Raw genomic sequence first — 14,330 nt, 5'->3', positions numbered from 1 at the left:
GACAGAGCATACTTTCAGATGTCTACGGTAGTCGCGGCTACTGAAACCATGCTCCTTGCACAGACAGAGCATACTTTCAGATGTCTACGGTAGTCGCGGCTACTGAAACATGAAACAGCCTCTGAATTTGCACTTTCCGCGATGGAACGCTTCGCTGTCAAGAAGTCAACGAAGTGACGTTCGTCCCATCGAGACGTCCAAGAAAAAATTACCGCCCGGCTGCAATGTTTTCCCTTTAAACAAAGCGAGTTATACGACAACCCTCAAAAGCAGGATAATGAGCTAATTTACTGACAACCGTGAACTCACGATACAAGAGCTGAGTGGTCTGTGACTACAGGGTGACTACTGCACTACTGTCAGATGTTTTTCACACATATCTCAACTTTCAGTGTGCACGTACTCGACATACAAACAGTAAATGAGCGGGTCAAGATGGTGGTCAGCAATTCTCGCAGGCAACGCCAGCAAGCAATAGGAAATTTTTGTGCACGCCCTGCTTTCTTTGTAGGATAGTATTCCGGCAAAAACTCGCCTGTAGTAAACATCTTTGCCTAGGGGACTCCAATCAGCTGTGTGAAGCGCCATTTCGGTGTTTCGGCATCGCCCCCGAAGGGTTGGTAGGCGAAGAGGCGAAGGAAGCAAGAAACGGCCGTCAAAGAGCTGATTTTATAAAACAAACATTGATAAAACATATACACGTCATTTTGAGTTTTTAAATGCTGAAGGAAGATTTTATTAAACATTTTGGCCAAGGAAAACCGAAATTTGAGTACTAATCTTTCAATAAAATTTGATATTAAGTTTTGTAAATACGACCACCAACCTTAATATTAAGGTCTACGCTGTAACAATTAGTCCCAAAACGTGCCCAAAACTTAACAATTTTTAAAACAAACTCACAAAATAATTAAGAAATGTTCAGCAATGTTTCTAAAAAATTGTTTTAAGACAATTTTTAGCAAAAATTAAGAGTTTGGATTTTAATGTGAGAAGAGCTACGGCCACTACGGCACTGAGGATAATGGTACGCGCCAGTCAGCTTGATGGCATCTCCCGCCGCATCGCGAAGCAAGCGTGGTTTTGTGTAACACGTGGTTGCAGAGATGGGTAGACCAGGTAATATTTCTAATTGTTGTCGTATTGTATTTACGCTATTGTCAGCCCCACGATTGGTCAGGGTGAAATGCTGTGAATCTTCTTATCTGCAAAACAAGTGTTCACCTCTCGCGTAGTTGGCGTTAGCCGGCAATCCCACGCCGCGTGCATGAGGGTACGTTGAGCGCCACCCGAAAGGAAACCTTCGCTCTTTGTTTTAGGAATATGCTCGCAAAACCTCGTATTTTGTTGGCGAGCACTTTTATTGTACAAAATTCATGCATGCGGATTTATGTTAAAGGCGTGCTTTGTTCTGCGCTCTGTCATGTTTCAAAGCCTGATAGAAGCTATCATGGCTGTCAGCGTCTCGCGTGTTTTGGTTCGAACTTAATTTTTTTTTCCTCTGTACTAGTTATATGATTCATGATTGTTTGCTTGTTTTTTTTCACGGGTTTATTCAACTGCAGAGCTAGTGACCGGGCAAGCACGTGCTGCGCTACTTACCTATGCTGATCAACTAGAAAACAGTTGTTGCCAAGACCGGCGCGCGCAGTTTTGAAGGAGTGGTAGCGTTTTTTATTTATTTATTTATGCGTTGGGAGAAAAAAGGTTTATATTACAGCTACTTTGCCTAAAGTAACTGTTGTCTTAATATGCATTTTGTTCTTGTGGACGTTTTTCTCGTTATCGTAAGCTCAGCGTGATGAACGGGCGATTTCGCTTTGCTAGTGTTGCAATCCGTACTACCGCATTTCCGCGGTAAAGCATTGCAGCGCTCCTCGACAGGCTGCGAGCAAAGTGTACCAGTGCTGTTTTCATTTGCCGGTGCTTTTGTGCGAGCGTCGAAAGTTTGATAGCATCTCCCAATTTTGCCTTTTTCTGTGCATAGGCTTCACTCCTAGAGGCGATCGCGGTGGTCGAGGTGGCTTCGGCGATCGCGGTGGTGGTCGGGGTGGTTTCGGCGACCGTGGCGGTCGAGGCGGCTTCGGAGGTCGCGGTGGCCGTGGCGGTTTTGGCGGCCGTGGTGGCTTTGGAGACCGTGGCGGCCGGGGTGGATTCGGCGACCGTGGAGACCGAGGCAGCTTTGGTGACCGTGGAGACCGAGGCAGCTTTGGTGACCGTGGAGGGAGAAGCAGCTTCGGTGGCGGAGACAGAGGCGGCGGACGCGGTATGTCACTTTTTGGCCTGACACTCAAGTTCCTTACCGTAGCAGCGGTAGAAACATTGAATTCCATTAGTACTGTTCTGCTGCACAGCTGTTGTGTTGCAGTGTTGTTTTCTTGCACACTTTTTCAGTGTTACGCCATAGTTCCAGTTGTTTATAATGATTCTACTATATAGGCTCTGGGTGCTTAGAAGTACAATTCGTCAGTACAATCAGTACATTCGCAGTACAGTTCGTAATATTTTGCGAACGTAAGCAGTTGGTATCATAATAAAGGCAAATGTATAACATATCATGATCAGGCATTAGCACGCAAGGCAGACCCATGTAAACATGCTGCGTGGTGTGTCAGTAGTTCAACAGCGTTTTGCAATTCTGCTTTGCTCATAAGCGTGGTGCATGTGAGGGAAAACAGTATATGGCTTGCAATGACGTCACAGCAGCTGCTATGCTGGGGAACCAGGAGCAGTTTGAGACGATGCGCGATTCTGCAATCCTGTTCTGGTGTGCACTGCCAAAGCTATGTGTGGTTATCATCATGGTTGCTGTTATAGCAGGCTCTTTAATGGCAGTTTTCTCCGTAATGCAGTATAGGCAAGCCCAAATTTGACAATTGCTTGTATTGGTGCTGTTTTTCGTGTGCATAAGTAACTTATTGCATTCTGTGTGGCCGTTTTTTTTTTGTTATTTTCTCATTTCAGGTGGCTTTGGTGGTCGTGGTGGCTTTGGGGGTCGTGGACGAGGTGGTGACCGTGGTGGCTTTGGGGGCCGTGGACGAGGGGGTGACCGTGGTGGCTTTGGGGGTCGTGGTGGACGAGGACGCGGCGGAGGCCGCGGTGAGTGGAGAATTTTCATTCCAGCAATCCACCAATCTCAACTCAAGCCACATGGCTCCAACAATTGGGGCATTCTGCTGCTGAAATCGGTATCAGATGGGAAAAAAAAATGGATGTCTGAAATTGATTTAGAGTTTTAGAGCATGGCATTGTCATGACACACTTTTGTTGGTGTGCTGTTAAATAAAGCTAACCTGTGGAGTTACAGCAGTGTGGTGGGGTGCAGCTTTGTTCAAGGTAAAGTCAAACCCACATATATCGAACTCGCAAAAAAACACCTGCGAGTTCAATGTGACGTGTAATTCGATATAAAAGTGGCAGTAAATTTTAAAACACACAGATTTATTGAGACGGAAAAAAAAATTATTTCTGTGATGGACACTTACTGTGCACAGATTACAGAGCGAAATAGTTGGGAATTTTTTTCTTTCTTCGTCTTCATTGCCTCAGAGAGAACAGTTTCCTGTTATTAATGGACTCTGAACAGCTGATATCGGAGCCTTCTATCAACACGCAATAGCAATGAACCATGCTGAGTGCATAGAGCACGTTGAAGCACATGGGCACCGGTTCTCAAATCCTCGTCACAATTTGTATCAGTGGTGTCCTGGTTATCCACGATGTCGACAATGATGCATTTGTCTGCAAGCTCTCCTGCAAGTCTCAACGTTGTTGTCTCCGCGGAAACAAAGCCGCCCCGGCTGCTCCATCACAAATAGCACTTGGAAATTTGGGCATCTGGTTCTGCAAATCATCAAGACCCACGACTGCTTTGTTGAGCTCACCTGACAAAGAATTTGCTCCGTCTGCTCCCGGAAAGCAGAGACCAGAATGTTGAAAGTAGTTCTGCATAGTTTCGTTTTTGACATCATTACACGGCCCACTCAGCATAAACAAGGCACCTAAGAGGTCGGTTTTTAGGTCTCTTTCAGTCCTCAGGTTCTGCAGGAGCTGTTCAGTCAGACGTTTCCTACATACAACCTTCACTGCGCGGATTATTTCCTGGTCCATTGGTTGAAGCACCGACTTAGCGTTCGGCGGCAGGTGCAATATTGCTGAAACTACCACTGCAGCGGTTGGCACAGCTGTTGTCTACAGTGAGGCAGACATTGCGGTGAACCGAGTAGCAGCAGCTGTGCGCATGCACTGTAGAAGGAGAGAGAGAGAGAGAGAGAGAGAGAGAGAGAGAGAGAGAGAGAGTGTGTGTGTGTGTGTGTGTGTGTGTGTGTGTGTGTGTGTGTGTGTGTGTGTGTGTGTGTGTGTGTGTGTGTGTGTGTGTGTGTGTGTGTGTGTGTGTGTGTGTGTGTGTGTGTGTGTGTGTGTGTGTGTGTGTGTGTGTGTGTGTGTGTGTGTGTGTGTGTGTGTGTGTGTGTGTGTGTGTGTGTGTGTGTGTGTGTGTGTGTGTGTGTGTGTGTGTGTGTGTGTGTGTGTGTGTGTGTGTGTGTGTGTGTGTGTGTGTGTGTGTGTGTGTGTGTGTGTGTGTGTGTGTGTGTGTGTGTGTGTGTGTGTGTGTGTGTGTGTGTGTGTGTGTGTGTGTGTGTGTGTGTGTGTGTGTGTGTGTGTGTGTGTGTGTGTGTGTGTGTGTGTGTGTGTGTGTGTGTGTGTGTGTGTGTGTGTGTGTGTGTGTGTGTGTGTGTGTGTGTGTGTGTGTGGGGGGGGGGGGGGGGGGGGGGGGGGGGGGGGGGTCGAGGACAATGCGTCGAGTTCTGCGTCTCTGAAGGAAGCCAAATGTAGGAGATGCTATGACCGAAGAGGAGCATGCTGAATGTCTCGACAAGCGTCGTAATGACGACGCGGCTAGACGGGCCCGCTTAGCTTCCGATAGCGAATCCACGATGGTCGAGGACAATGCGCTCTCGCTAAGTATCAGGTTTAACCAGAGCTAAACCACAGGCAATTTTTTTCACATCCTTATAAAAAAATTCCTGTTTTGTGTTTTGCGTTGATAAACTAATGAAATTGCTTTCCTGAGGCCTTGATATACGAATTTAGGTGGGGAATTGTGCATTTTGAATCGAAATAATGAGCAGCACTTGAAGGGGTGAAGTTAGTTTTGAGTTTATATTATTTATTATCTATTTTTTGCTGGAGTAATGCAAGTAAGGTAAGCCACTGCTTTCAAGGGTTCCTCTTGCCGAAGCTATCAGAAATATGACATGAGTGCAGGGACAGGTATGCTTGCTCTCGAGGGTGTCTTATAATTTTTATGCTCATTTTCGCAGGTGGCTTCAGGGGAGGCAGGAAAGTGTTCATTGAGCCCCACAGGCACGAAGGTGAGTTGGTCTGCTGAATATTGGGCCCAAAAGAGCTTGAGCAAGGGCAAAGAATTTTCGCACATGGTTAAAATAGAATCTCGGTGATGTGAACCTCGCAAGGTTGTGACAGTTATTTGTATCACATAAAAACGGAACAAAATTCATATGCAGTAGCATGGGAAATATATTCACACAGATCTGTTTACTGCCAACTGGATTTATTTACAACCGCAGGTTATTGCCCTCTGCTCTCGTGGTGTACTGCAGGCTGCGCTCCAGTGCTATTCAGAATGGAATGCAGGTCGAATGAAATCATTATATCATCCTGTCCCCTTTGTCATGGACAACAGTGTACCATATCACCATTTACGCATGCAGTAATAAGGCCTATCGTTACAGACAGCCATGCGGAAAACTTCTTGTACTTGAAATACATCCTTTAGTTGTGTGTTCAATGATGTTTGTTAACAAATAGCACTTCTTATTTACATAGGCTGCTCTGGACTAGGCAAATAAACTTCAGAAATATAGGCTCTATGTTGAATTAGAACTTTGCTGTCATGATCCTGCAGCTATTCACTCCAGTAAGAAAGCTTCCAGTTTTCATGCTCTTTGTTTTTTGCTGGCACCAAAAAAAAAATTATACAGCGACACTTAACAGCCTTTTACGTATTTTGTTTGCTTGCAAATATCCATGTAACATTGCTCCCAGGGAATATTTTTACAGGAAAACTACGACAACAATGTCTAAATGTACTGATGAAGCATTTGCAATGGAGAAAACGACATTGTTCAGCATGCATCAATCCTTGAACTAGTTCGCTGTGCTGTTCATTCATGAAAAGCACCAATAAATGAGACCTTTAATGCATTTTTTCTATGTGGGGTTTGCCAGACCCGCGTTAATTCGTTGTAAAATGCACGTCATCACTTATACAGAGGACACATAATAGGGGTTGCACTGTATTATATATGATTTTTTGTGGTATTTGCTTTTTATTTACCGTATTTACGCGCATAATTTGCGCACTTTTTATTCAGAAATTAGGGCTCAAAGAAGGGGGTGCGAAAATTACGCGGGGATTTCGTGAGTGCGACTTAAAAAACTCCACAAAGGTCATAACGCGCCATATAGGTATAGTCTATGTTGCTTCGTATGCATCAGCACCCGGACCCGCACCCCACGCTGGCCGCCCCCCGAGAAAAAGTTCACTCTAAATGAAAAGCCGCGCATGCCCCCCTGCGGGATGGGATGGCATGAAGGTGCATGCATGAAGCTGACTAAGACGCTAAAACAGCGTCATCGCTTGCGGCCCAGCCAATTGTTCGATAGTTCCGGATCCCATAAATTTGCTTTCGCAACTTCGTCCGGGATAGCAAGCGCGAATCAATATAATTATCACACCACACAATTCTTTAACAGTACCGTGCGAGCGTCGACCAAATTGCTTGTCGGAGTCTTATCACGGCGCGGAGCTGCGAAGCCAGCGAGAATAGCCACGTGTGCACAAGTTTGCCGACACAACGATTGTCGTCTATAAGCAAGCTTGCATGCACGCGGTTTTTCTCGCTGGTTTCGGCGCTCCGCACCGCGATAAGGCGCTGACGAGCAGTTTGAAACTTGCCGTATAGTTATATCCCATCGCAAGACACGACCGAACAACCAAACACAAGCAGTCAGAGCCACCAAGAAAAGCGTAGCCGGCAGTCGAGTCACATGCATCAGCCAAACAAACAGCGGTGTTGGCTCTTCTATCAGCTGCCGATCCTCCCCGGAAGCACTGCTGGCCGTTCCGACTGGCGATGCCGCTGGTGCCGCCGCGATTGTGACAGCGGCCTCTGACACCACCATGAACGCCCAGTGCACAAAAGATTCAAAAAACCTTCCGAACAAACACGTGGAATAGCCGAATGCTACTGGGTAGAGCCCGCGTGCGTAATGGTAATCTAGCACTGTGCGGTGCGTAAAATATGCGAGTAAAAAATGTTTTTTTGTAAACCCGGGTGATAAGTTAAGGGTGCGCAAATTATGCGCGTAAATACGGTATTTAGTTTGGACCAAAGTGGCAAAATATAGTCATCAGCTCTTGGTTATTACAGTCAAATCTCGTTACAGCGAACCTCAGATTGAAGGGACACTGAGGAGAAATCGTTAGAATACCAGCTTCTGATCACAAAAACGACACTCTTACTGAAAACAAAGCTCTTGTAAGGTAGAAAATAGCAAGAACCAAAATACAGATATCGCCGCCACTGACCAATCTTGCAAGTACAAGTGTGATGACGTCATAGAACAAGAGACGCCACCTTGGAGGAATTTTCCTTACTCCATAGACACCACGAATCTCTGAGGCTGACAAAGGATGGTTGCGCGGTTCAATATTGAAGTAAGTTTTGTATTGAAACCAATAGTGCACTTTTATCACACAAAGAAGACAGACAAATGACAACCTGAATGTTGGAAGCAAAGAAAACCAATGCTTGGTGGTGCCACAGGCGACCAGGAGAGTTTCGGTTTGATATGGTGCTTTGCGTCTATGAGCTTTGTGTGCCCCGTGGTTTTATTTTTGACGCGCCTCGATTTCCAAGTGCCGAACAGCAGAGGAACTGCAAGTGCCGCTTCAAGTGCTAGTTACCCTTTGAAAGAGCCTGTTAAGGCTGGTCAGATGATCGCCACGGTCGATAAAAAACTGATGACACGATGGTCGCTGATCGTACAAGGCAGTTAGCAGTATAAAGAGCACTTGTGAAAGAAAAAGAGATTTGGAACCTGCAGAGACCGTGACTCCGTTCTCCTGCAACTCGTTTGTTTGCGGCTCCATTCAATAGCTTCGGCAGTTGGGCGAAGCTGTTCTCTTCGAGCTTTCAGCTAATTTAACCCATTCACAGTACTCATCTAAAGGTACAGTAAAAGCTCGTTAATTCGAACTCGAAGGGGACCGGAAAATTGTTCAAATTAAGTGAAGTTCGGATTATCGAATGGGCACTAGAATGAGCGGTTATAGCGCCCCGCTGCGCGGGCAGAACCCGAAGCAGTCACATCTAGACTCGTTACCACGAGCTAGGCGCTACTACATGTTTGTGGCAGGCATATTCTGAGAATTAAATTGATCCGGTTCTAATGGCAAATGAAATAAATTGATCGGCCAGTTATGCGCCAGAAACAAGTACTGGAACGCATTCGTGTGAGCAGCGAGCTTTAGTGCTGGAATATATGACGCTATTTATGCTCCAGAACATGTTTATTTATGGGGTAGGGTTGTCAAAATAAAAGTAATCAGTGAAGTGCATTTGCTTGCGTTTCTTCTGCCGAGACTCCATCAGCATCATCTGTAGCTTGCCCAAAGCTCCTGTGCAACGTCAGAGTTCTCACTGACAGAGAAGTGGCTTGCTGCAACATCGAGCGCCGACGCTACTTCATGTGCGCTTGGCGGTGGCATAGTATCGTCACCGTCGTCAGGCTCATCACTGTCAGCAGTTCTCACCGCACGTGAGCCCTGCGACGTCTGCTGGGAGCATGCAGCCGCAATTATATCGGCGTCACTAAAAAGGGCTCCAACGTCTCCACGCTGCTGCTCATGTAGCTGGCGCTCGCGGCATCAACGAAAGCTGTCATCATCCGAACCGCCATTGCCGACATACAAAGTTTACACCACGTGATCATGACCCAGCAACCACGGCACAACAAAAACCTGGAACGGCTCGCGGCAAAGCATCAGTGGCACTGGCAAGCGCTCCGGCAGCGAAAACCTGCTATGGCACGCACTGGATCGCGGGCTCCGTGAGACTCGTGCACTCGGCTTTTTTTTTCTTTTCCATTGTTTTACATCACTGGTAAATTTGGAGCATGTTTTACTCGCTATGGGTCGACTTCTATCTACGAGGAGTAGTGTCAGTCAGTGGCTCCTAGTTCGAATTAACCGTAGCGGATGCCCATTGTTCGAATTATTGGGAGTTTTCCCCCATTGAAGTACATAGGGCTGTGCCAGGACCCAGGCATCAGTTCGAATTAACCATAAGTTCAAATTAACCGACTTCAAATTAACGAACTTTTACTGTACATGCAAGTGGGCGAGAGCGCCCGACCCAGTGGACCCCCCGTACCTCTGGAAACGCGCAGAACCCGTTGAAGCGTCCTGCGTCAGTTTTACTTTCAAGCCGCCAACTTTAGACGCGAGCGCCCTAGAGCACCCAACTGTTTTTTGTGACAAAAAGAAAAATAATAACCTCGCCCTTGCAACCGCGAGAAACCTCCCCGACGCCGCCTGCTGCACCGCAAATCGCAATCCATTGGCCCCAAAGCCTCAGCCAGCCTCCGATAGGCACGACGCGCCGACCTTGTCCTTGCCCCTCGCTACTCCCCGCACTGGGGTTAAGATGTTTAATTAGCAACGGCTGCTCACTGAAGAAGGGGGAATGACCCGCCGGCACCTAACCTAACTGTGCCTCCTCAAAAGCATTGCACGCTCTGTGGGTCTGAGGTCGCTGAAATGCAGGCCGGAGTTTTTGCGTGAACTTCGTTGTCAAGTTCGGGAACGGGATCCATCGTAACGCTGGCAAGGCGCCGGTGTAAATGTAAACAAAGCGACGGTGGCGACCCCCGATAGATGCCTTCAACATGCGGCGGTGGTAGCTTTAATTTCGGCTGCTGCTAAACCGCACCGCTAGCCGCCGGAAATCACAGAGTCTGCGTTTACGTCACATTTCACGTCACTCCGTCCTGTGACGTCATTAGAGGGCGCCGATTTTGAATCGGAGGGTGGGAAAAACTTTTTCAACTTTGAATCCAAATTTCTTTGAAATAAATGCATCTTTCGCTTCCGGACAAGCGGCAACAAAGCCATGAAATGCCGAACTATCCAATTTTGCTAACAAAAAAGAATTGATAAAGTTCTCCTCACTGTCCCTTTAACGGTTTTTTTTTCAGAATTACGTGCATTTCAAAAATCCCCTTCCGAAGGCCTATGCTTGCAATGTAAAAATTTTTCAGTATTGCGAATTTCAAAATACAGAATAATTCAGAATAACGACTGCAATTTTATCACTGTCACTCAAGTTAAATACCTCATTACTATGAATTTACATCCGCCGCAGAGAGGAAAGCGGCAAGTTCGGAACCGATATTATGATGCGAGCAATACAGGGCGTGGCTTCCGCGATCAGCTCTGGCAGCGCTGCCGGAGCCAATCGTGGAGGCCATGTCCGGGGAAACGAGGTACGGGTTTCGTCGCCATGCGGTTTCTGAAGTTGACAAATATCATCATCACAAAACATCGACGTGGTATAAGGTCCGCCCGTTATAAAGGGATAAGCCCCAAATCCAAACATGCATGTGGAATGCGCAAATAGGCCTACTTTTTCTTGCGCACTAATCATCTGAGCCTGCGGAGCGCCCGCGCCGTTGTCTCTCTCAGGTTGGTGAGGACGTGTCGATATTCGTCTGCTGTGAGATCACTCTGCCGCTTGGACGACGATGAATTCTGCGGTGCCCACCAAAAACAAGCTAAAGCAGGTTTCGCTGCAGGATAAAGTCGCCATTCTTCGGGACATTGATGCTGAGAAAAGGCAGATCGACGCTAGCAAGGAGCTTGGGAGTGGCGCCGTTGAGCATTGCGACCATCTTGAAGGATCGTACGAAAATAGTTGAGCTTCACTGGAGGTCTCAGCTTGCTCCAAGCAGGAAACGGCTGTGGCTCAGGAATTTTCAAAACGTGGTTCAAGGATGCCCGATTGGAAGGTGTGCCAGTGTTAGGGCCAGTGCTACAGGAAAAGCGCAGGAATTCGCTGCAGCGCTTGAAGTCGCTGGTTTTGAAGCAAGTGCCGGGTGGCTCTACCGTTTTCGTCAGAGAAATGGGATCACCTGGAAGACTGCCTCAGGAGAAGAAAAGGCAGTGGACGAACGGCCACTTTCAAGAAATCGTGCAGTCTTACTCCGAGGATATTTTTAATGCCGATGAGACCGCGTGCTTCTATCAGCTCCTCCCAGAGAAAACGATGCATTTTAAAGGCATGAAGTTCAAAGGCGGGAAGAAATCGGAAGGTTCGAATTTCTGTGCTGTTCGCCTGTAATGCAACTGGCATGAAGAAGCTCAGGCTTCTCGTCATCGGGAAATCTTTAAAATCTCGTTGCATGAAAAATGTAGTGTCGCTGCCGTGTGACTACCGAGCCAACAGCCGTGCTTGGATGACGTGCGATATCTTCTCTGAGTGGCTCCTCAGGGTCGACAGTGAAATGAAGAAGGAAGGCAGGAAAATCCTGATGATTGTTGACAACTGCTCGGCGCACCTTGTGATCATTCGCTTGACGAATGTGCACCTCGAGCTCCTGCCCCCGAATTGCACTTCACTACTCCACCCTCTGGATCAGGGGAAAACCAAGAGCGTGAAGACAGAATTTCCAAGGCGCCTAGTTCAGCGGCTGCTGATTAACCTTCGAATGAACTAGCCAACAGCAATAAATGTCAAGCAGGCAGCGGAGATGCTTACCGGGTCATGGTGGAAGGTCAATCCTACCACCATTCGAAAGTGCTGGAGCAAGGCAGGTTTAATGAAGACGCCAGCCCGTCTGCAAGATCGCGAATGCGAAGAAAACGACAACGCAGGAGAGTTGTGAGAGGAGGCGCAAGAAAAGCTCTCCATAGACCCTTCGGCGACATTCGAGGAGTTCGCTGATCGTTCGGACGACTGCGTCTCAAGCTCCGATGCCTTGAATGCCATTGGGAAAGTGCGCGTCTACCTTGGAGCTTCTATCAGTGTGCCCGAGGCGGTACACAAAAAAGTTGACGACATCGAGTCGTTTGTCTTGCACCGTTTGTCCTCCATGAAGCAGAAAAAGGTCACCAATTTTTTCAAATAAATGCTGTGTGTTCAACCGTGTGTATTTGTTGGCTGGAAATGACGATTTCCAAGCGTACCCGCTGCTGTAGAGCTGAGGTAGATGATGTCTAATTATTGGCGCTACTCTATGGGATTTTCACTTTAACGATATTTCAAAGTAACGAATGATTTTCACTGGTTCCTTGAAATTAGTTATATTGAGATTTGACTGTATACTGTGCTGTACACTCGGTTTGGTCTGTCTTGGCACCCTTTTCCTTCCACATTGCACCTGAAGCACACATTATGCCCTTGCTCCTGGTACAAGTGTGCCGTTGCGTTGGCCACACTTTGCACTTCATTTGCAACTGCATAATTTCGTCTCGGTTGGTAACCTGCACGTTGTGTTCACAATCGGCGTTTGTTTCATCTTCTTAGTTTTTCATGTGCGGGGCTCTAGTAACTTGATATCTGACTTACTTTCTTTATTATTTTCAGGTGTATTTATTGCACGAGGAAAAGAAGATGCTCTTGTCACCAAAAACTTGGTTGTTGGAGAGTCCGTCTATGGAGAGAAACGCATTTCTGTTGAGGTAAGCCACTTATTAGAGCTTGTTTCAAGGTGTGCTGTTTTTGACAGCTCTTTGTTCTGTGCAATTTGACAGGCTGAGGTTGTGAACAGGTCTTTTGTTAGTGCTAGACCCCACCATGTGCTGCAGAATGTTTGCAGTGTCTACATGGGCTTCACATTGTTCAGTCGACTAGGCTGCACATGTCATCAAGGAAGAATGGCCTGCAGATTCCACTGCTGTTGACCTCATTCAAGGATGCTGTTGTGTAGACCCTATTCATGTGATGTCAATTGCGGTGTGCCTATAAAGGCAACCATGGCGCGCAACAGCATCATACCCCAAACTTGGCAACTGGTAATTTAAGGAGCAGGGGAGCCACAAGAATTGTTTCACAGTTGCCTGTACCACTAGGCACAACTAGTACAACTATGTCGCTGACCCATCGGTTTGTCAGTCACCGCCTAGAATTGTCACACAGGCATCACTACAGTCGAGCCAGATTATATCGAACTGAGTTAAATGGAATTATTCTTATATAAAATAATTTCTGAGCAGCATAAAGCTACAACGTGAACATGTAAGAAAATGTACGACTGCATCATAAAAAATTAGCGGTCATATTCGATAGACATCTGATATATTGAACTTTAGGCAACACCAGTCAACTCAAGAAGCCAACTTTCCCTCAATACATCTCAAGAAAAAAGGGGGGGGGGGGGGGGGGGGTGCAGCTTCCTCGCAGGTCGAATTAAATTTCAGACAGCACACTGGTCGACTTTAGAAGCTTGCTTTTTCTGAGCACACATTTCTGGGAGTTAGCTTTCCCACGTGGACTTGTATGGGCTACGGTGCCACATAGTGGTGGTGGAAACATTTATTGCCAAATACCGAGGGGGGCAAGCCCTCTAACATGGCACGAGGCAACCCTTAGGGGGCTGTCCTTACAGGGCAAAGGACAGCCCTTGGAGGGCTATCCGCTTCAGGGCGTCGGTAATTATCCGGCGCTGGTCAGCAGCAGCGGTGCTGGCCAGGAGAGTCTCCCAGTATGACTCCGCCGTGGTGGGGGATGGAGGGTATGGGAAGGCAGGACATGTGAGGAGGACATGAAGGAAGTCTCCTGTTTTCCCGCAGAGCTTACAAGAAGAAAGGAATTGATCGGGGTAGCGGGCATGAAGGAGATTAGGGTTGGGAGCAGTTCGGGTCTGGAGTCGGCGCCAGTGGGAGGCCTGGGTTAAGGTGAGGGAGGGAGCCGGCAGTGTGTAAACGCGCCGGGTATCTCAGTAGTATGCAAGAATATCTGAACGTAAGCAGACGCTCCCGGGAGGGCGGAGGAGGCGAGAGTTCAGGCCGCGGTGCAGACGGCCATCCAGGCCTTCACAAATCAATTCGCCAACCTCACTACCCGTCTAGACGAATTTGCTCGCCAAATTGACGAGCGGTTTAAGGAGCAAGAGTCTCGCCACGCGACAGCCTACACTACATTATCGAGATTCTCCTACAAGCAGGCCCAACACGTAGACCCTCTCGTGATGCTACCATCACGAAATGGGGCTCGTTCCGCACCTCCCGAGCAGCCCGCACTCTACAC

The 14,330-nt window shown here is 47.5% G+C and overlaps 2 protein-coding genes across 3 annotated transcripts in view; one reads left to right on the top strand and one right to left on the bottom strand.

Annotated features, from left to right (window-relative positions):
• The window catches only part of LOC144136611 (vacuolar protein sorting-associated protein 16 homolog), a 46,560-nt gene extending 45,935 nt beyond the window's left edge, over positions 1-625 (bottom strand). Inside the window, exon 1 of the mRNA XM_077669093.1 lies at positions 536-625. Coding sequence (XP_077525219.1) covers positions 536-588 — 53 coding nt within the window. The 5' untranslated portion in view covers positions 589-625. The remainder of the gene's footprint in view (positions 1-535) is intronic.
• A 385-nt stretch (positions 626-1,010) lies between these two features.
• Positions 1,011-14,330, top strand: part of Fib (rRNA 2'-O-methyltransferase fibrillarin) — a 31,098-nt gene continuing 17,778 nt past the window's right edge. For both annotated transcript variants that reach the window (XR_013315642.1, XM_077669092.1), the window contains exons 1-5: positions 1,011-1,119; positions 1,988-2,266; positions 2,965-3,099; positions 5,322-5,372; positions 12,669-12,763. Coding sequence is in view for 1 of the 2 variants with exons in the window: in XM_077669092.1 (XP_077525218.1) it covers positions 1,107-1,119; positions 1,988-2,266; positions 2,965-3,099; positions 5,322-5,372; positions 12,669-12,763 (573 nt within the window). In the remaining variant the exon portion in view is untranslated. The remainder of the gene's footprint in view (positions 1,120-1,987; positions 2,267-2,964; positions 3,100-5,321; positions 5,373-12,668; positions 12,764-14,330) is intronic.

This window comes from Amblyomma americanum, chromosome 6, assembly GCF_052857255.1.
Source record: "Amblyomma americanum isolate KBUSLIRL-KWMA chromosome 6, ASM5285725v1, whole genome shotgun sequence".
NCBI lineage: Eukaryota > Metazoa > Arthropoda > Arachnida > Ixodida > Ixodidae > Amblyomma > Amblyomma americanum.
The sequence above is the reverse complement of the archived record's forward strand: the minus strand, read 5'-3'. Positions and strand labels throughout refer to the sequence as shown.